Below are 22,161 nucleotides of genomic sequence, written 5' to 3'. Positions count from 1 at the left end.
CCCGGATGAGCAAGTCCACCCCTGGCTCCCAACAGTCCTCAGAGGTTTTTGAGGGTAGGAGTGGGGGTGGCTTTCAGGAGGAGAGAGGACACACAGGAAGAAACGATTTCCAGAACATTCCAGGCAGGGAAAGGGGAATTGTGCACATAACTTACATTTTCAGGAACACAGGAGAACTTCTCTGAAATCATAAAAGGCACGCCATCCATTGCTGCAAGAAGAAAGGAGACACAAAGGCATTAAAGACGTCACAGATGTTGAGGAACCTCAGATGTCCACCCAGAGAGCACCACTGGGCCCCTGGCTGGAGCCAGGTGACACCCAGTGCAGGTGACAGGGCCGGGCCTGATCCCAGGGACCACAGCCTGACGCAGGCAGACCCCTTGCTATCCCCCGAGCAGCAGGCAGATGTGCAGAGAAAGGCCTTGGAAACATCTGGAGGCATCTGGCCTCCAGGCCACAAGGGATGGGAGCCACCCTGAGGCTGAGAGCAGGCAGAAGGTGACACTCAACTGGGAGGGGACAGGGTACACCTGGAGGAAGACAGCAGCAAATCATCATGGGAAGTCTAGGCAGAGGAAAATGTAGCTTTGGAGCTGGCAGGTAGAGGAGGGGCCCAGGGTGGGTGTGCAGGGTGACCACAGGGGTGTGGAGCCCTCTGCAAGGCATGGTGGACTGAGTCGGTGGGAGGAGGACACGTGGGGTCACTCTTGTTTGCCTCTCGGGGCTGACTGAAGCTCACAGTCTGCTTGATTCTAACGAGACACAAGGGAAAGGCCTCGAACAGGGAACCGGGGGCTCCAGGGTCGTAGCTCCTTTACTGCATCCTCAACCCACAGGGTCTCTAGGTCGTCCCTAGGCATGAGAAAGGTGGGCACTCGGGCCTGAAATCCTAGCTGCCTGGGAGGTTGAAATCAGGAGGGTTGCAGTGTGAGGCTAGCCCAGGAAAAATCTTCATGAGACTCTGTCCTGACCAGCTGCTGGGTGAGCCATCCTGGGAGGGTTGTGGTTCCACGCCAAGCAAGAAGGTTCCTAAGACCCCCATCTCCATAGAGATAGAAGCTGGGCATGGGTGGAGGCACACATCTTTTGTTCCAGCTACAGGAGGAAGTGTAAATGAAAAGTAGAATTTAACAGTCCAGGTGTGACCCTATCTCAAAGATAATCAGAGCAAAAAGAGGACTTGAGATATGGTTCAAGTGGTACAGCACCTGCCTAGCAAGCACCTAAGACCCTAATTTCAATTACAGTAACCTCTCTCCACCCCAAAGTCATCCACAGATAAACAGCATGGATTCTCTTGGAATCCTACATTAGAGAAGACTCTGTGGCCCTCATACATGAGCGCTTCGCAGTGAGGCGGGCTGCTGAGATGGCTCCGGCTTCTCCACTAGGACTAAGCCAAGGTCAGCCATGGGCTGCCTGTCCAGCAGCCCCTGCAGGGGTGGAGGCCTTGCCCCAAGGAGGGTGATGTTCAGGAGAAACAGAGTGAGCAGAAACAGAAGAGAAGCCTGGGTACGTGGGCTCCTGGGGAAATGGCATCCTCATTTCCCCCTGGGATTCTCACTGTCGGGCTTGCCTGGCGTCTACCACTACCGGCCAGGCTTCATTCAGTTCTAGAGAAGTGGGGGCCCAGGTGTGGGAAGAGAAGGGCAGGACGGAGGGAGGGAAGAGACGGGAAGAAACCCAGGTCACACTCTGATTGGCAAGGTAAGTCACATGGCTCAGGTTAAGCTCTGCCCACAATGGACTTCAGGGAAAAAAGCAGAGAGAGGAGAGCAAGCACCCACGGGCCTGCCTGGCCCTCACAGTGGTATGGAGCCACCTTTCTCTATGGAAGCTCCCGGAGTGGGGCCACTTGGCTCTGACACACCCGTGCTATGAACGGCCCCTAAGAGAAGGGGCCAGGTGCTGGGACAGTACATGGCACCTGTTCCCAGAAAGAAGACAGAGCCCTACATGACCTTATATGTCACATGTTCTGCCACCCTAGTGACATCAGAGCACCCATGTGTGTGCAAAGGCCTGGAACACTGTGGCTTCTGAGCCTTGCTGACCCAGGCCTGGCACTCAGTATTGCAATCTCTTCCAATGAGGAAGCAAATGCTCTGGGGGTGGAGCTTGCTGACATCCCTCAGGAGGCTGAGCTTGCTGACTGACATCACCCAGGTGGGACTCAGTCACCCTAAACTGCTGCCTTGTGCTGTTGGATCCCGACCACAGTACATTTGGTGTACAGATAGATACAAACCATGCAGATGGATCCATATCATCCCACGTGAAGCAGGATATGTAACTTAATAAAACACATGGACAGGGAGTACAGACTGATGGCCTCAGTTTTTAGGGGGCCTGTCCTAGCTGCCGAGACTGGGGAGCAGGGGCAGGGTGCATAGCCGCTGTGCTCGAGGCCTCCTTCCACTGTGGAGTCCTCTTAGACAGGGGAGCGGCTGGCTGACACTGGGGTGTCAGTCTGTCTTGGGCATACGTCTGGTGGGCCTTACAGTAGTTTCTTCCCATAAGAACTTAGGTGGCTGCGTGGGAGAAAATAGGAGTGATGTTATTACAGACACACCTTTCCCACCTCGGTTCACAGGAGGCAACTGGAGGTGGGTCTCGGGATGCCAGGGCCGGTGTACTCTGCCAGGGCTGGCACAGCAGAGGGACTGGCCAGGAACAGCTTGTACACAATCCTGACCACAAGCTGCTGCGTGGCAAGGCCACGGACATGGGACCCCTCGGAGCTCATAGTGGGGCAGCAGGCCAGGTGTTCCTCAAACCCGAAGGCCAAGTGCTTGGTGGCTCAGTCCTGCAACCACAGCTACTCAGGAGACTGAGATCTAAGGCTCGCAGTTTGAAGCCAGCCAGGCAGAAAAATCCCTGTGGGACTCATCTCCAATTAACTACTCAGAAAACTGAGCTGTGGCTCAAAGTGGTAGAAAACTAGCCTTGAGCAACAGGGCACAGGGACAACACACAGGCCTGAGTTCAAGCCCCACAACCAACAAAACAAAAACAAAAACAAACACCCTCAGAGGAAAAAAAAAAACCCAAAAACCCCAACCAAGGTCACTGGCTTCACAGGAGATGCCCGGTTCCCGGCTGCCACCAGGGCTCAGAAGAAAAGAAGTAACAGCCAGAGTCAGTCTGCATTTGCTAATAAAGCAGTGACCTGCTGACAAAAACGAACCAAAATTCAATATTTAAAACTTAAGAAATCTAGTGTATCACAGATTATAGCAAAGCATTTGGTACATTTATTTTTGTCGGTTGTGGGGCTTGAACTCTGGGCCTGGGCGCTGTCCCTCAGCTCTTCAGTTCAAGGTGAGCGCTCTACCACTTGAACCACAGCACCACTTCCAGTCTTCTGGTGGTTTATTGGAGATTAGCATCTCATGGACTTTCCTGCCTGGGCTGGCTTTGAACAGTGATCCTCAGATCTCAGTTTCCTGAGTAGCTAGGATTATAGGTGTGAGCCACCGGCATCTGGCTCAGTAATTATTTTGGGGAGAGGGGTGACTGTTACTGGGGCTTTAACTCAGGTTTGGACACTGTTCAATAACTTTTTTACTCAAGGCTAACACATTACCATTAAACCCACAGCTCTTTCTCCAGCTTTTGGTGGTTGACTGGAGATAAGAGTCTCACAGATTTTCTTGTCTAAGACTGGATTTGAACCATGATCCTCAGATTTCAGTCCCCCGAGTAGCTGGGATTACAGGTGAGAGCCACTGGTGCCTGGCTGACAACTTATGCCACCCATGCAGATGAGATGGGTAAGCATGGCTGGGAAATGTCAAGGGGAGGAGCTACCCCTAAATGGCTGGTCTAGGCTTTGGAGAACTGGAGGAACAGATCACTTGGACCCTGAAGGGCCTCTCTGAAGGGTGCCAGGGTGTTGCCAGCTACCAAAAGACACTGACTCAATGCTGATGGATGTTTGGGAGGACCATGTATAACAAATCCAGTGAAGGTCTTTAAACATTAGGGTCCTGGGCTATACAATAATGGTTGTCAGAGCCGTGTACTGTCCTGGAGTTGAGGTCTACCAGGACCCACCAGGGAAGAGACAGAGTAACACAAGGAGATGGAAAGAAGAGTTGGCTGTAATTGAATGCGTCAGCAGTGGGGCTTAGCTACTAGAAAGAGGGTGGCAACATAACGGCCACGTGCCCCAGTCCTGGTACCAGGACCATACAGCCACAGGCTCATCCTGGGAGCCTTGAAGGCCAGGAAAGTGAAGCACTTGAAGCAGATCCCACAAGGAAAAAGCAGCAGCCACAGTCAGGTCTGATGCCCCAGGCTGGAAGGGATCCTGGACATTTTTGTTCCCCAGGGGCCCTAATAGCACCCTCAGAGCCCAGCACTGTGCCCGGTCCATGGGAAGGGCAGCAAGAGGAGGGGACCCCATCCAGATGCACCTAGGCACATGGGAACAAGGTGTCTAGGGCTGTCACAATAGGGAGATGGCTTTGCCTGCCTTGGGGAAGAAGAGCTGGACAGGGTGGGGCCAGCTGAGCTGCTGACCGAGTCCAGGCCGACGGCCACTTGCTGGGGAGCCAGGGAGGGACTGCCGTGTTGTGCAGAGCGGATCCGTGGGACTGCTTAAATCCCTTTCTAATTCTACAATATCCATTTCTACTCTCCTTATCTGGGCAGCCTTTCCACCTTTGAAAATATCCAGAGGTTTACCAAACATAATTCTTGAAATCAATGGCACATATTTTTCATGTTCCCAAAGCCTGCACATAAATCATCTCCACGCTGGCTTCCCATGGGGCGGGGGTCATGTTTGCATTTGCTTCCTCCCCCTCTCCTTTTCTTCACGAATGCTCTGGAACAGAGACACTGTTTCCAGCCACCCTAGCAGCCAGTCTCCTGCAGACTCTACACTGAGAGTCAGAGGCCACAGGCTCACTCTGCTCTGGCCTGTCAATCAGAAGGGTTACAGTGGGGCTTCTGCCCCTAATATCCTGACAGGTGCTTAGTCACAACTCAGAAGCAAGGATAGTTCCTGCCCTGCCTCACTGCAGCCAATGATGGCATTTCCAGGGCATGTACATCAGCCCTTTCTCCAGGCCCTGTGGCTCTCAGGATGACATTCCAAGAGCTCCTTCAAGCCTAGGAGGATTAAATGGAAGCTTTCCTTTAGCTCAGTTCTACAAAGGAGAAGAGAGAAAAGGAAACTCCCATGTCCCAGACACATACTTGGCCATGAGCTTGCATCAGATGATTTCACTCTCCACATTTCCATTCACAGAAATGGAAGGAGTCAGGTTGGGATGGAACCAAGATTCAAACCCCGAATCTGGTTTGCAGGAAAGGAGTTCAGTAGATGTGAGTTTTTCCAAGGCCAGATCAGCAGGTGGTGGCTGCGTGGCTGTGGCCACATCACCTCTCCTCACAGAGCCTTGCTGCCCTGACAGGGCAAAGGAGTAGCTTGTTCAGAGGCTGCTGGGAAGGTAAAACACCTCAAGCTGGACAACAGAGCTGAGATCTCGGCAGGCAGAGCCATCTCTCGCCAGAAGGCCTGCATCAAACACGGTTCCTTTCAGTACCAGACTAGTGCTTTCCTCCCTTTTTATTTATTCTTTTTTGGTTTCTTTCTTTCTTTCTTTTTTTGGTAGTCGTTTTAACAAAACGCTGATCCACGAGAGCAACATCCGGCAGATACAAGCAAGGATGTGCCTCTGGCTCCGGAGCGCAATTAGCATTCTCCTAAACAAACGAGCTTCAACAGAGCTGTAATTAAGCAGGCCTGTAATTAAGTATATGCCCTTTATCATAACGATCATGCTTTAAAATGGTACGATGCATGGAACTCTGTTATTAATGCTGTAATCCCAGACTGAAGTGCGCGTACATAGAAACGCGCGTGTCAGGCCTGTCACCGAAGTGTTTGTAAAATACATTAAAGAAAAAAACCCAGAAAACAATGAGTGCATTCAACTGTTCTTTTTTACCATCAGGCACGAGGAGTCAAGAGGATTGTGAATGCTTATAGATTCCACGAGGTTTAAACAAATAAAGCTCTAATCTGCTGCTGTATTAACCCCACCCCCTGGTTAAAGGAAGGAAAAGGGAGCATTCTTTTGTTTGTTTGTTTTTTGCCAGCTGACGTGAATCCTTATCTTGGGGCTGCTCTTTGGGAAGCAGGCCCGATCTGCAAGTGGCATTTGTTTAGACATAAAATTAGATCTTGGTCCTACTCTGCCACGAATCTATAGGAACTGCCTGGTGAAAGGGGGGGGGGGGAGGGGCATGCAGCTCCTGTCCCGCCCTAGAAGCACAGCTGCAATTTGACTTGCCACAGTCCCCCCTCTTCAGGCAACACATCCTCCCACAACTGACCAGCTCCCAAGAGCTGCAGAGCCAGTGCCCTCCCTCCCAAGCCCTTCCCCTTCTTGATATCTCCCTTCCCTTCCCTTTTTCCTTTCCCCTTCCTCTTCCCTCCTTTCCCCTCTCCTTCCTCTTCCCTTCCCCTTCCCTTCTTTTCCTCTTCCTTCCCATCCCTTCAGCATTTCCTAAGGCTTTTATAATTTGTGATGGGAAAATTGCCAACAGCTCAAGATTTCAAGGCCATCCCTCAAAACTCAGTTGCAACCCAAAACCTGGTGTGTGTGCTGCTCTCTAGGGGATTTCAGTCCGGGACAGTCCTTGGGAGACATTCCCAGACACTTCCAGGACTGTCTGCTCAGTGACATTCCAATCAAGTTCACACAACAACTTCCTTCCAGATCCCCAAAGTCATTTGTTTTGCCAAGAGATTTCTAGGCCAAGGCCAAAAGGAGTGTCTTATCAGCCCAGGCCAGAGCCTCCTGCTCCTCCCCTGGCATGAGAAGTGGCATCCTGGGGGAGGGGGGAGAGTGAGGTGTGGGTGTCAGACACACGCATGTGATGAGTGTCTGGCCACTGTCAACCATGTGGCTGCAGGCAAGTCACTTAACCCCAGTCCGATTTTCATCGTTGTGGGCAGATAAGCATGTCTGCTCTGTGGCACTGGTGGTAAAATGAGACCGGAAACGTGGATGGGCCAGGCAAAGCCCATCCTACAGGAGTTCTTCCATGCTACTCAAGGGCCAGGCTGCTCTACTGGCTGAGCAAGCATTAGCCTTCCTGCCTCAGCTGGGGGGTGTGTGTGTGGAGGAACAACCCCAGGAGGGAAGAGGCACTTTCCTTCCTATGGCTAATTTCCTCCTCTTGTTGAAACTGTAAGAAAGGTCTCCCCGGGCCATACAGGCTTTAGTTTCCTCACCTCTTGGTTAAGTCTCTGCCCATTACCCAGTACCTGTGTCACCTAGGTAACTGGCACATCTGGAGGCAGTCACATCCCCCTCTGAGGACACATCCGGGCTGTCCCAGTGATGCCTCCCATTGGACCAAGGGAGGGTCCCAGGCCCTGAGGTCACATCCGCATCGGATGGTACGGCTCCATCCCTCACCTGGGCGCACTTTCTCCCTGCCCCATCCCTACTTAAGCCAGGCAGGACCTCAGCTTCCCGCTTGGGCCTCTGTGCCTCCACCACTCATGGTGGGGCAGCAGTTGGGTAAATAAAATTCTCTTCCTGCCTGAATGCCACATCGTGCTCTCTTTCCTTGGCGGCCAATTTAATTTAGCTAACACAAACCAGCTCATCGGTTTTCAAATGTATTTTTTCCAAATTCCTCAGTACGAGAACTCACGTGGTAGGAAGTCATTCCCACGGGACAGCTGGTGGCAGCCTGCTGAGGCCTGGAGCTGCGTCTTTCTCGGACTGAGCAGGTCTGCCCTCCCGACACGGGTCTATTTTCTATGCATTTACATAGATGTGTGCTTGTATACAGAAACACTGAAGCTCGTTTTGTGTGTTTGCTTTTTTACTAGAAACAGCACTGAAGCATAACTGAGAGCTTTCTGTGTCCGCACCCGCTCGGGCTGGCACAGGAAAGTGCAGAGACCCAGGTCAGCTCTAAGAAGCCTTGGTTGCCATTCCCAGTGGCCTCAATGGCAGCCACCAAGGGCTTGTGGGTACAGAAAGAAGTCAGATTCTTGTTTTGAGACCTTGCCCCTGCTGTGGCATGAGGCTGGAGGTGAGGAGCTGGGTGAATTGTGGCAGGGGAATGGAGGAGAGGAGGTATCAAGACGGAAGGTCCAAGGACACCTAATGAAAGCATTAGGTGGTGGGGGTGGGGGTGGGGAAGCCTGGCCTGAAGGTCCAGGAGGAAGCAAGGGTGACTCTGAGATTGTAGCTTAGAAGGTAGGGAGAATGGGATGCTGGGAAATGCTGGGGGTGGGGTGGGTGGAGGAAACAGAGAGGCGGCAGTAGGGAGCCAGTGCTCTGTTGGGCATGTGCTGGCTGTGAGGGTCTTGTGAGACCCCAACAGAAGAAAGCTGATCCATCTGACTGCACACAGGCCCCACTCAGGGGACCGGCTGGCAGGGCTGCCTGGAGGGGAATGCAGGTGGTAGGCCTGGCAGCAAGGGGCACGGTGAGTGGTTGGCAGCTCCTAGCCTGCTGATAACTGAGGCCAGGAGAGGAGTTAAAACCACCTTGAAGAAAACACAGTTAAAAGAGAGGCAGGTCCAGATCAGGACTAGGGAATGTTACACCTGAATACCCCCACTGAAGAAGAGAAGTTGTTCAACATAGTGCACAGAAGGCCTGTGATGGTGAATCAGAACCGGAGGGGTCAGTGCAAACCCAGCTTCAACACGGCGTTGTGGTCAGCAGTGCGTAAACACAAGTGTATATACATGAACATGCATACACACCACACACACACACACACACACACACACACACACACACACACACACAATCTTCTCTGCCTTAGTTTTCAATGGGATGCCACCGCAGGAGCTGCAGCCACACCTGACAACCCAGGTTTTGGTCTCTAGCACATTACTCTAAAACCGAGAGGCTCTGGAGAAATGTGTGGTTTAGGAGCAGAGGGAAAGGAAAGGCAGGAACGTCTTCTTATACCAAACAGTAAAGATATCCTGAGGAACCACAGGGATATGGCAGGAAGGAGCCACACTGAGTTTCCACTGGCTAGGCACCAATGGCTCGCAACTAAAAAGCCTAGATACACAGGAAGCTGAGATCACAGGAAGCTGAGATCAGAGAATTGAGGTTCGAAGCCAGCCTGGGCAGACAAGTCTGTGAGGCTGTTATCCCTAAATTAAAAAGCTGAGCAAAAGCATTTAGTCCTAAGTTCAAGCCCTAGTATCAGCACACACACACACACACACACACACACACACAGGAGTTCCTACTGGCTAAATAAGGAACAATCTGAGTATCGAAACAAAGATAATAATGAATAAGAACCCACTTGTCTATACCAATATACAAAAATAAATAAATAAGCTGAGAATGAGGAAAAACCTCCTCCTTATAATCAAATACCAAGTCATAAATATTAAAGGAATGATGGGGTGGTAAAAACGGTGAAAGTCTGATGGGAACAAGCTATTCACACTGTCCTGAAGAATTTGCAATACACCAACGACATGATGTAATTTAATTGTGGAGGGGAAAGCCGTGGCTGTTCAGCAGAGACACACAACAAACACCTCCTTAACTACGTTATCCGAGGGAATTCAGTGTCCCTGGCTTGCACCAGCCTCACGACGGACCTGATATCACCCAGAGGGGGACACGGTGCCTCGTGCATGGGGACCCTGCCACAGTGCACGGCATTCACGGACGCAGGAGGACACAGCACACAGGTCAAGCAGAGGGTTTTGTACAAAGCTAAAGTATGGAGGCGGACAGCAGGACCGGAGCCAGGATGTCCCTACACACCCGGCTCACAGCAATCCCAGAAAAGCTGAAGAGACGGTGAAATGGTTTCCATCACATCTGAGTTCTCACAAAAGGCAGTGGCATATGAATTTCTATTTGCAAGGGTTCTTACATGCCTACCCCAGGGCTATTATTGAATTGTTAATAGGATCTCTCTCCAACACTAGGCTCACTTAGTTATGCAGTACGTATCTGGGGCACTCCAGAAACTTCTCTGAAGTAGATGTAAATACAGCCAGCAGTATGGTTCTCTCTTCTTCCCTGACAACTCCCTCACACCCGCCAGAGGGCGCACTGTTGTCAGGACCAGAAGGCCCCTTGGGGTACAAGCAAGGTGACAGGTTGCAAAGGTCTTCATACACATGTCCCTTTGCAAGATGGTTTTGTCACTTTTCCCACCGGGAAGTGCAATCCATTATTTCTCTCCCTCCCTTCGTGTGTGTTCCTCCCCTTCCCCCCCCCCCCCCCCCACCGCCTCCAGTGAATCTGGGCTTGGCAATGGGATGTGCTCTGGCTAATCAGACATTAGCCTGGTAACACCAGCAGAGACTTGTGTGCCAGGCTTGTGGTCCCCTGCAGGGTCCACTGTGTGAGAAGGCCCGAAGCAGCCTCCTGGAGGAGTCACCATGTGGAGTCTTGACTATGGCCTGCCATGTGTGTGGACATAGCCATACTGGGCCTCCCAGTCCAGCCCAGCTCACTGGACCAGAACCACCTCATGGATGACCCACAGAACTTGGAGAAATGATGGGTGTTGGCTGTTTCCCACCATGGGAAACCATCTATCATGGGGCTTGAACTCTGGGCTCGGGTGCTGTCCCTCAGCTCTTCAGCTCAAGGCTAGCACTCTACCACTTGAGCTATAGTGCTACTTCCGGCTTTTTCTGTTTATGTGGTGCTGAGGAATTGAACCCAGAGCCTCATGCATGCAAGACAAGCACTCTACCACTGAGCTACTTTCCCAGCCCTGAGAAGAGACTTTTATGATCAGCTGCTAAATGAATGAACCATTCAGCCCCTGTCAGCTTCAGCTGGGTCCTAGTAATTTTTTGTGACAGTAATGTAGCCTTTGATGTGGTTTTAATTTAAAGACACTCAGAAGTACTGAAGACATAGTATAGGCAAATTTGAATAATTTTAGAATGTGAACAAATGCTGAGCATTTGTGGGCACCTTTACAACCCTGTTTTGGTGGAGACCAAGGGTCTATTGTCATTGCTTTAGAAATTCAACTTAAAGCTGGGTGCTGGTGGCTCACGCCTGTAATCCTAGCTACTGAGGATCTCGGTTCAAAGTCAGCTCAGGCAGGAAAGTCTGTGAGACTCCTATCTCTAATAAACCACCAGAAAACCGGAAGTGGCGCTGTGGCTCAAGTGGTAGAACGCTAGGCTTGAGCTGAAGAGCTGAGGGACAGCGCCCAGGCCCAGAGTTCAAGCCCCATAACCAACAACAACAAAAAAAATTCAACTTAATATTGAAAAGAGAATGTCTATAGGTTATAAGAAAAAGGCCCCAAATGTGACCTTTCAGAAGTCTTTTGACACTGACTTGTGACATCGTTTGTTTGCCACACCCTGGGCTCCGTCCGTATAGGAAGGAAGGTGGCTCTAGGGCCTGGGCCTCAGCCCTTGGCTGGGTTTCAAACCTTAAGTGACTAAGGGACAGGCTGCCAGAGGACCCAGGCCTCATCATTCTGCAGCCACCAGGTGAATTCAAAGGACCACCACAGTGACAGACAAATACATACCACATTAAGAGGGACCTGCCATAGTAGTTCCTAGCCCAAATCCAACTTATATTTCCTAATCAGGCTGTATTGCCTGAGAGCTTTTGGACCAAGTCATGATTAAATTCACTGGAGCCAGGTACTTGTGGCTCACAGTCAGTCATCTTAGCTGCTCAGGAGGCTAAGATACGCAGATCGAAGTTCAGAACCAGCCCAGACAGGAAAGTCTGTGCAACTCTTCTCTCTAATTAACCAGCAACAAGCTAGAAGGAGAGGTGTGGCTCGAATAGTACAGTACTAGCTTTGAGAGAAAACAAAAAACAAAAAACAAGTGAGAAAGCTTGAGGTCTCGAGTTCAAATCTCAATAACAGCACAAAACAAACAAAAATTTACTTGAGGTGAAAGCCATCATTTCTATGCATCACATTTCCTCAGTTCCTCAGTTTATACCAATGCCAGGCTGTCCTGCCCTGGCACTGGGTCTTGGCGGATACTATGTGACACGGAGGGAGACTGGAATGTTAAGGCCTGAAGCGGAGGTGGATCACCGGCGAGGATCCCACAACGACACAGAGGTGTCTGTCCAAGTGGTAGAATTTTCCAGAACATCTCCATGGGAGGGAGAGGCCTTTTCCCAGCCACCTTCCCCACGCTGGGCTCTCGTGGTCAAGCATGGCGATGGAAGATGGTTCAAAGAGCAACTTGAGGCGGGCTGGCTGGCTGAGGTGACACTGGCTTTGATTTGGAAACGCCATTGCTTGCCGTCTCTCTGGCTGCCCTGTCAGTGAGCTACAATGCCATAAATTACCCCAGCTTCAGGCTCAATATTAACCTTTAAAGGGCATGCCATAAAAAAAATTGTATCCTCTAAATATTGGTTGTTAGTTCACTCTGTAGGTCTTTCAGGCAAAGCAGGTACAGAGCTGCCAAGCGTCTCCGAGTGCACCTGTCAGGCCCATCTCCTGCCACCTGACAGTAATTCTAAGGGAACACAGCAGTGCTACGATGAACAATTCAGCCAGCCACTCCAGCCGCAGCCTAAGCTCAGCTTCGAGGTTTAATAATAGAGCCCGCGAGTATGACTCTAATTTCTAGAGCTGATGAACTTTCAGAGGCAACATGAGTTGAAATAACGAGCGTAGAGATGACAAAGAATTTTAATCCAAGGTTCTTTGAGCTCTCCAGGATAATAAGCACTTGTTCCTTGCTACAATGGGCATATAAAAGAGAAATCTAAATAATAATTGCTGTAATTATCTTGGAAAAAATATGCAGAGATTAATGGTGATTATGAAAATCCCGCAGAATTGTTCTCGGAAATCATCACCGATCAAGTGGTATCTTGAAATGGCCGCTACCAGGGAACTTTTGACACCACACTGCAGGTGGGCCTGGGAAATGTGACACTTTAGCTTTCTCCCTGTAAAATATTACCCTGTGTTTATGAAATTGATTTTCATGACTTCTCCCATCCTGGCCTGCATTTTTAACTTTTCATACCAATACCCCCAAAAGAGAGTTCCACAGGATGTCCCTTAATGGCAGGCGTGTGTCATTTGTGGTTCAAAGCCCCCCAAGTTCAACTTGTTATTTATTCAAATAATTAATTACTCTTGTATCCATCGAGCAGTTTGTCATGACACATTAATGACTTGATAGACTTCCATGAACTGGTGAACACAGAACAGCAGAGCGTTTTTATCGTCATTTAATTTTAAAATGATCCTGTGTGAAATTATCTCGTCGTGAGTGATGAGCGCATAAAGAACCGACTCAGCAAAGCCCCTTTTGGATCATTGCTTTATTAATGGTAACGTCAGGGAAATGAAAAATGCTAGCATTGTCATATTCCGCTGCTCGGTGGAGATGGATGGTGAGGGAGTGGGTGAGGGTTTGGTGCGCTTGCTGCCACCAGGGTGAACCCCTTCCTGGCACTGCAGCTGCTCACCCACCCTCCAGACACCTGGCCACCCGCTTACAGCCAGGCTCTTTCTTGGGTTAAGGCTCTCAGCATCTACAACTTTGTGTGTGTATATGTGTGTGTGTGTATATGTGTGGGATCTTTTCCTTTTCCTGAACTTGAATTTTTCCACTAGTGATATAAAAGCACCCTCACGCAAACATTTCACTTTATTGCTTCGAACATTAAATGTTATTAATCTAATAGAAAAAAAAAACCGTTAAAGATATTGCTGTCACCTTTAAATCTGAAATGATATTAGGAGCTAAAAAATGCTGGGTTAGGAGAAAAGATGCTCCCTTAGTCTCTCTCAAGTCTTCAGATAACTGTGCTAGCTTGGTGATAAAATAATAGTCCTACATGGCTCACAGCACTACATCTGCTTAAGAGAAACTTCCTGTTCAGTGTTTCCCCTCCTTCCTTTCCTCCCTTTTCTTATATAGTGAAAATTGTTCTCTGTTGTTTCAATGACAAACTTGGGAGACTATGCAAACCACTCCCCAGCAGTGTGATTCCCCAAGGAGCCGCTGGCACCTGCAGTCCCAGGGCTGCTGCTGGCCACGCAGGTCCACGTGGGGACATTGAACAGGAGAGAAGGGAGCCAGGAGCTATTCCTGCCTTCTGGATGCAGAAGGGCCAGACTTGGCTTTTCTTACAAGTTTCCTGTTTCTGTTCCCCACTTCCTAGGAACTGCTCCATGACATGGGGCCAGGGACCTGTCCCCTCCAGCACACCAGTCATCTGTGCTTACGCTGCAGAGGAGGCAGTGATGGAAGTGACAGTGAACTCTGCTAGCCTCTAGCCTAGGTGCTACCTGAGTACTGCCTAATGCATTGCACTACTACTACTACTACTACTACTACTACTGTTGTTATACTTACTATTCTGTGTTTATGAGGACACTGGGGCAGAGTATTCTGCCCAAGAGCACATGGCTGACAGAGACAGAATCTTGAATCCCCAGGAGTCTGATTCATGCCACCACACAGCAGTCCCTCCTAGTTTCATTCAGATACCTGGAGTCCACTCTCCCATGCGCACTGCCCAGCATCTACCCTTCACCTAGCACCTACCCTCTGGCCAGACCCACCCATCTGACTACACCCCCCACAGGCCACACCTACATAGCCCCAGCCTGAGCTGATTGGCCCCTTCTGCCTTCCTAGTCCCTATGGAAGCAGGGGATTCAGAAAGGATATCCAAGCAGGGCTTCTATACACACAGGAGTAAGTGCCAGGCCCCAAGTGGCCCAGTGGAAAACACAGTGGGTGGGAGTGGAAGTGAGGATGTGGGAAGCAGAGACCCACACATGGCAGCAGGCTGGTGGCTTGTTTCTAGGAGTGCCTTCCCTCCACAGACTGAGAGTGGAGCCCCAGTGCCATGATCTTCCTGAGGACCGTGAGAGGCAGCAAAGCTGCCTTGTCCAGTGAGTACAGGTCCCCCGCATGGGGTGTGGACCTCATTCACCCCAGGGAAGTTGGAGCATGCAGGAGCTCTGGGTGGAGCTGTGCCAGAGGTGTACAGGGTGTATATCCAGTTTTCTTGGGGTCCTTTAGAGGGATACTCAGAGAGACAGGCCTGCATCTAGCAGAGAAACTGGGATTGATTTATATGAGACTGCAGATGCCATAGGCTGGGGAAAAATGGGTTTCAAACAGGAGCCCCAAATTGATGGTCCCTCTAGCCACAGGCAGCTTCTCTACTGAAATAAAGCCAAGGCTCTAGCTGTCTCTGGAGAACAGCATCATTCCCCAAGCTACGGTGGTCGCTGGTCCGCATGGCCCCTGGCAGAGGTGCCTTGCATAGGAGGGGTCGGCTAGCAGGGGCCTGTGTAAGCTTGGTTTTTGTTAGTGCTTAAAAAATTGAGTCTTCAGGGTTGGTCCCATGTTGCAGGAATACCACGCTTTCTCCCAAAGCATGGTGACACAAACTTCCAGGTGTCCCAGCACCTGGATGCTTGTTAAAGACAAAGCTTGGCTCAGAAACCATAGGTCCAATCGTACTAGAGTACATGTCAGAGCCACAGCCAGCACGAGCCAGGTCACACTGCTCACAATGCAGCAGGCTTCCCAGCAGCCGGCCCCTTCCCTCCTCCAGCTCCCCCCCCCCCCCCCCCACCATGTAGTTCTGTGAAATTTTTCTGCACAGATTCTCTTCTCTGTTACCTGTCAGAGGTAACTCACCATGACACAGGCCACTGGGCCTCCTGTACACTGGTGGTCATGGCTGATGCCTAGGTACAACCTTGGCCTTCAAGCTAGCCATGATGCTAGGCTTTTCCCACAGGCCAAGTGGCAAACAGGACTACCAGTTTCATGGCTGTGGGAGACAGGGACGAGGTTGTCAGTCAGCCCTGAGCCCAGGCTCACGACAACCCCTAAATAATTTAAGGTAGGAAGTCAAGAAATCGTGGCGTTTGAGCATAGCCAGGTACTACTAACCACTGTCCCCTCTTTTTTTTTTTTTTTGGTCATTCATTATGTAGCCAGCCCAGGGTTCTCTTGGGTCCAGAACTTTTGGGGATGGAGCCTCTGAAACTCAGGATGAAATGACCCCAGAAAGGTCATTAGTTTGCCTCTACTTCTCTGATGAACTTTCCAAATCCTTGGGGTTTCCATGGCTTTTACTTTCAATGGTAGGAAAAAAACTGGTAATATATGCAGACACCTCATGGCTAACTTCTTTGGAATGCAGACAGGGTTTTCCAGACAAGGTTTTGTTTTTTCTTTCCCTCCTCTGTTCTCCACCTAACTCAAATTGAATCCTCCTTATTCTTATTCTAAAGCGAAGGAACATAACGTTTCTGACTTGTACTGAATTCTTCTTCTTTAATTCCTTCTGTGCTTCTGTGAAAATGCTTCCAGCCACTTGAAAGTCTGCCCTGAAGTGTTTCAAGGGTTCTTTTGGTCAGAACAACGTGTGAAAGGCCATATTTCCACAGAAACTAACAGCTTATAAGACACCCAGGCAATTCTGCACCATGAGGCTCTAGTACTGGCGGCGGCTCAGGAGGTGGGGCAGCACTCATTGAGGAAGCCCACAGCACATGCAAAGCCCTGTGGGAAGCACGTGAAGCTTGATGGGAAACAGAGGCCTGTGGTGAAAAATCACTCTCTTTAAAGCTCTGGGGTAAGGAGAATGTCCTCTGAATCAAAACCCTCAGAGCAGAAGCTGTAGGAGGATTTGAGAGGCCAATATGGGTGGCGTCAAGGTTTGGCCCAGGCAGGGGTCAAGGACCTCAGGAACGGAAGAACAACAGGAAGTCTTTTAGACATGCAGAAGTCATCGCCACCCCTTTGCTACCTTCTGGCATGCAGACACAGAAGGACTCCCGTCTAGCCTCCCTTTACAGGTGTCCAGAGGTTTGCTGGCTCACTCAGTGCCACCCAGGGGGCTAGCGACAGAGCCAGTGTGAATACCAGTCTCTTGACTGCTATACAATCATTTGTTGGGAAAATTTAGTGGAAAAATGGTTCCAGCACAGCCTTGGCAAGGTCTCCAAAACCTGAAGGCAAGGCCACCTGTGGGTAAGACAATGCTGGTCTGGGGTTCCCGGGTTCAGGGGCACAGGGAAAATGTCCACTAGCTTTCTGCTTGGTCTTTGTTGTGAAAGTCCCCCTCTACTGAATGGTCTTTTGAAAGACACACCTTGAGAGCAACAAGGTTTTTGCTTGTTCTCATGTGTGCCATTCTTGTTGGAGAGGGGCCAGCTTGCTGATTCCTGATCTCAGTTTGATTCTGTCCAGACGGTTGGACAAGCACCAAATTATGATTTCATTTGGGCCCACAGTGGTGAAAACATAGGTAGCATTAAATATTCTGCTTGTAAAATCCTGAATGGTTGGGAGATGGAGGCGGGGGCCAGGAGTGGGGGGAAGGGGGTGTGTGGAGGCTGCTCCACAAACACACACACCTCAAACTTTGATCCTCTCTATCTCAGCCTCCTCAGATTAGGATTATAGGTTTGTACCAATAGCCTCTGTCTGTCTGTCTGTGTCTGTCTGTCTGTCTGTCTGTCTGAGTTATATATAGAGAGGCAGAGAGAAAGACACACACAGAGACATACACATCAACCAGTTAACACAGTTAACAACAACGGTAGTCTATACAGGGGAGTCTATTTTAGTGAAAATATATTTAAAGGACTTTGTGAATGACATCAGTTTTTGCCCATCAAAGCATTTGTTCTAAAGAATACTTTCTGTCCACATCACCATGGCTGGGAGACATTGTGAGTGGAGGAGCCATTATTAAATTTGGAGGTTTCAAAACATCCCGGGGAAGTTTCCCACAAAAACTGTGTAGGGTCTAATTATTGCATTGGGAGTGACGTTTAAGGTGACCCACCAAATGTGAGGCATGGCTCAGGTGGGAGAGCATCTGTCTAGCAAGTGTGAGGTCCTGCGCTCAAACCCCCTACCACCAACTGCCCCTACAGGAAGAAAACCCAGCAAAGCAAACTTGATTGCCCTAGAATCACCTATGATGGCACTCAAGACATAAATGTCAGTAGGAGGGGTTATCACTGAGGGCTTAGCATGAGGCCCACGTCTCTAGCTCTGCAAATCGAACTCTATTTTTCATGTAACTTTCTTTTGGTCAAGATCAGGGGGCCGCCAGGGCAATTGTGGCATCCTAGAATCAGAGACTAAAGTTCACAAGCGTGGCTGAATAGCTGGGAACAAAGTCTGAACAGGAAAGATTTCATCCAGTTTGTGTGTGTGTGTGTGTGTGTGTGATTTCATCCAGTTTTTTTTTTTTGTGTGTGTGTGTAGTTTTTTTAAGTCCATTCTGCTCCATGAGTCTCTAACTAAGTAAAGTTTGGTGTTGTGAGGCCGTGGGTGAGGGGCTGGGATGACGCCCAGGGGGAGCTGAGCGGGCAGCGTGGACTAAGGATGCAGTGGGGCCCAGGCAGCGACGGGAGCTGGCTGAGGGGCAGAAAAAATACCCTTCAGAGCCAAATCCTTCTTTTTCACACATGTGTAAAGCCTTTGGAATTTCACTGGAAAAAGCGTTATTTCATAAGGGATCTTTGAAGTCTGAAATGAAAGCAGAAAGCCACTTGTCGGTCTCGAAGGCTGGATTTTACTGCGGAAGGGGCCCAAGGCAGGTGCTGAGGGTGGAGGCTGCCCCAGCTCTGAGGAGGGGGCCTCTGCATGACTCTCCACATGGCGGCCTCCTGCTCAGCTCTGCCTGTCTTTCTCCCTCCTGGATCATACCAGGACTCTATTGTTTTCCCCTCAGCCCCCTGTTAGGGCTGCAAAGCCTCCCCAGAGTCTGGAAGGTAAGCTGGATGGATGGCTTTAGGGAAGAGGCAGAGCACGGGGCCAGGTTGTGCTATGTGTGTACAAGCGTGTGAGTGCACATATGTGCAGGTATGTGGGAGGAGGGGCGGGGGAGGAATCTGGCTGGTGAGAAAGGACAATCTTATGTGACCACTACTTGGAGCCAGCTGACAGGGAGCAAGGCTAGGGGCCAAGCTCTCCCCCAGCACAGTGGGCAGAGGGGAGATGGCCACTGAGATATCCAATCTCAGAGCTGAAAGTCTAACTGCAAACCTAAGAACAGAGCTGGGGGTAAGTGATGATGTTGGCACTCCGTCCCCAAGCTTCTGGGGTCTCCTTGTGCCCTTGCCAGGCCCTGGTCCTTCCAGCCTGCACTGTACCCTTCACTGGGCCTGGTTCACAGGTGCCCCTGTTCGGTTCCCAGGGAGGTGGTGCCTGCCTGAGGACTTATGCATTGGGCCCAGCACAGTTGGGAAACACCGATGCTCAGGAGAACCTGCTGGAAAATGACAGAAACAGGGAGCTTGTCTTCCCCATGTATTTCACAGCTGCACTGTAAGGCACCATATCCTAAACCTGGACCTAACCACAATCATGGGGTTCCGGGGGAACAGGCCTTTTTATCCCATCTCACAGAGACTGGCCTAAGGCTCAACAGAGCAGAGCTGGAGCTTAAGTCCAGAGTTTTGTTTTTTGTTGTGTGTGTGTGTATGTGTGTGTGCGTGTGTGTGCGTGCGTGCGTGCGTGCGTGCGTGCGTGCGTGTGTGTGTGTGTGCGCCAGTCCTGGGGCTTGAGCTGAAGGGCTAGGTGCTGTCCCTGAGCTTCTTTTGCTCAAGGCTAGCACTCTGTCATTCACGCAACAGCTGCACTTTTTGATTAGTTGGAGATGAGCGTCTCATGGACTTTTCTGCCTGGGCTGGCTTCCTGAGTAGCTAGGGTTATAGGTGTGAGCTGGCAGTGCCTGGTGACCTGGTGAAAGCTTTTCTTCTCCTTTTTTGTAAAACAAAACAAAACACCTCACTGGACTACAGCCATTCTCCCTACTCCATGAGCAAGCCTCTCATCCTGCATAAAAATTGACTCCAAATGGATCAAAGAACTCCAAGTCAGACCCGAAACTTTACATCTGCCACAGGAGAACATGGGAAAGACACAGGGAATCATATGCTCAAGTAATTATTTTCTGAATAGAACTATAATCACCCCCTCCCACACACGAACAAGAACAAGAACTGTCAATAGGTTTCTGCACAGCAAAAAAAAAAAAAAAAAGAAAAAAAAAAGAAAGAATAATCCAGCGCTGGTGGCTCACTCCTGTAATCCTAGCTTCTCAGGAGGCTGAGATCTGAGGATCACAGTTCAAAGCCAGTCTTGGCAGGAGAGTTTGTAAGACTCACATCTCCAATTAATCAGCAGAAAACTGGAAGTGGTACTGTAGTTCAAAGTGGTAGAGGTTCAGCCTTGAGCAAGAAAGCTCAGGGACAGTGCCCAGGGCCTGCATTCACGGCCTATAACCAGGAAGGAAGGAAGGAAGGAAGGAAGGAAGGAAGGAAGGAAGGAAGGAAGGAAGGAAGGAAGGAAGGAAGGAACGGAGAGAGAGAGAGATAGAGAGAAAGAAAGAAAGAAAGAAAGAAAGAAAGAAAGAAAGAAAGGAAGGAAGGAAGAAAGGAAGGGAGGGAGGGAGAGAGGGGAGAGGTAGAAAGGAAGAAAGAAAGAAAGAAAGAGAGAGAGAAAGAAAGAAAGAAAGAAAGAAAGAAAGGGAGGGAGGGAGAGAGGGAGGGAGGGAGAGAGGGAGGGAGAGGTAGAAAGAAAGAAAGAAAGAAAGAAAGAGAGAGATAAAGAAAAAAAAGAAAGAAAGAAAGGGAGGGAGGGAGGGAGGGAGGGAGGGAGGGAGAGAGGGAGGGAGGGAGGGAGGGAGAGAGGGAGGGAGGGAGGGAGAGAGGGAGGGAGGGAGAGAGGGAGGGAGGGAGAGAGGGAGGGAGGGGTAGAAAGAAAGAAAGAAAGAAAGAGAAAGGAAGAAAGAAAGAAAGGAAGGAGAGAGGGAGAGGAGAGAGAGAGAGCGAGAGAGCGAGCGAGTGAGCGAGCGAGAGCAAGCAAACAAGCAAGAAAGCAGGCAGGCAGGCAGGCAGTAATAATTATAGCTGGGCACCAGTGGCTCATATCTGTAATCCTAGCTACTTGGAGACTAAGATCTGAGGATCAGGTTGGGAGTCAGGCCTGGTGGACAAATCTGGGGAAATCTTATCTCCAACTAGCCAGCAAAAGGCTGGAAGTAGAGTAGTTCAAGGGGCAGAACACCAATCTTGAGTGAAAAAGCCAAATGAGAGAGTGAGGCCTAGAGTTGTTCAATCCCCAGTACTGGCATAAGGAAAAGAAGAAGAAGAAAAGAGAAACAATTGCCAGAACCAAGAGACAGCCCCAGAATGGGATAAAATCTTCACCAGTTATTCAACAGATAAAGAATTAATGTCCAGAATATACAAAGAGCTCAGAAAATTACATAGCAACAGAACAAATAATCCAAAAAACAAGTGGGCAAGTGAACTGAGCAGACAGTTCTCAGAAGAAATACAAAATGGCTAATAGATGCAAGAAGAATTGTTCGGCATTCTTAGACACAAAGGAAATGCAAATTAAAACCATAGTAGGAGTCCATCTCACCCAAGTCAGAATCCCAATAATCAAGGAAGCAAACCATAAGTGCTGGTGAGGGTGTGAGAAAAAGGAACCAGCACACACGGTGGGAATGCAAATGAGTGTGACCACTATGCAAATAAGGTTCCTCAAAACTATTAAAAGCTGTTCTACCTTATGATACCACATTCCACAAGGGAGCATAACTCAGTAGTGTATATAAGAAAGACACCTTCTGGGCTGGGAAGGTGGCTCAGTGGTAGAATATTTACCTTGCATTCATGAAGCCCTGGGTTCAATTCCTCAGTACCACATAAGCAGAAAAAAACAGCAGATTCTGTGGCTCAAGTGGTAGAGCGCTAGCCTTAAGCTGAAGAGCTGAGAGACAGTGCCCAGGCCCAGAGTTCAGGCCCCACAACCCCCCACAAAGAAAGAAAGAAAGAAAGAAAATAAAAAAAGAAAAAGAAAGACACCTTGATGTTTATGCTGCATTGTCCACAATGTGGAATCAGCTGAGGTGCCTAACAACAGATGACCAGGTAAAGAAGACATAGGGCATATAAGCTGTGGAATATTATACAGCCTGAAAGAAAAATGAAATCAGGCCATTTGCAGGAAAATAGTGAAATTGGAGACAATAATCTTGTGCAAGCCAAGCTCAAAAAACCAAACAGCCTATGATTTTTGCTCATGTGTAGAAGCTAGACCTAAAATACAACTTCATGGACAAGTATAAACATGTCTTACATAAATAAATACACACAGTT

The 22,161-nt window shown here is 49.6% G+C and overlaps 1 protein-coding gene across 2 annotated transcripts in view; it reads right to left on the bottom strand.

Moving 5' to 3' along the window:
• The window catches only part of Mvb12b (multivesicular body subunit 12B), a 161,610-nt gene that overhangs the window by 21,953 nt on the left and 117,496 nt on the right, over positions 1–22,161 (bottom strand). For both annotated transcript variants that reach the window (XM_042681244.1, XM_042681245.1), the window contains exon 8: positions 156–211. In XM_042681244.1, the coding sequence (XP_042537178.1) occupies positions 156–211 (56 nt within the window). The remainder of the gene's footprint in view (positions 1–155; positions 212–22,161) is intronic.

This window comes from Dipodomys spectabilis, unplaced genomic scaffold (assembly GCF_019054845.1).
Source record: "Dipodomys spectabilis isolate Male_0828 unplaced genomic scaffold, ASM1905484v1 ptg000067l, whole genome shotgun sequence".
In the NCBI taxonomy this organism is placed as follows: Eukaryota; Metazoa; Chordata; class Mammalia; order Rodentia; family Heteromyidae; genus Dipodomys; species Dipodomys spectabilis.
The sequence above is the reverse complement of the archived record's forward strand: the minus strand, read 5'-3'. Positions and strand labels throughout refer to the sequence as shown.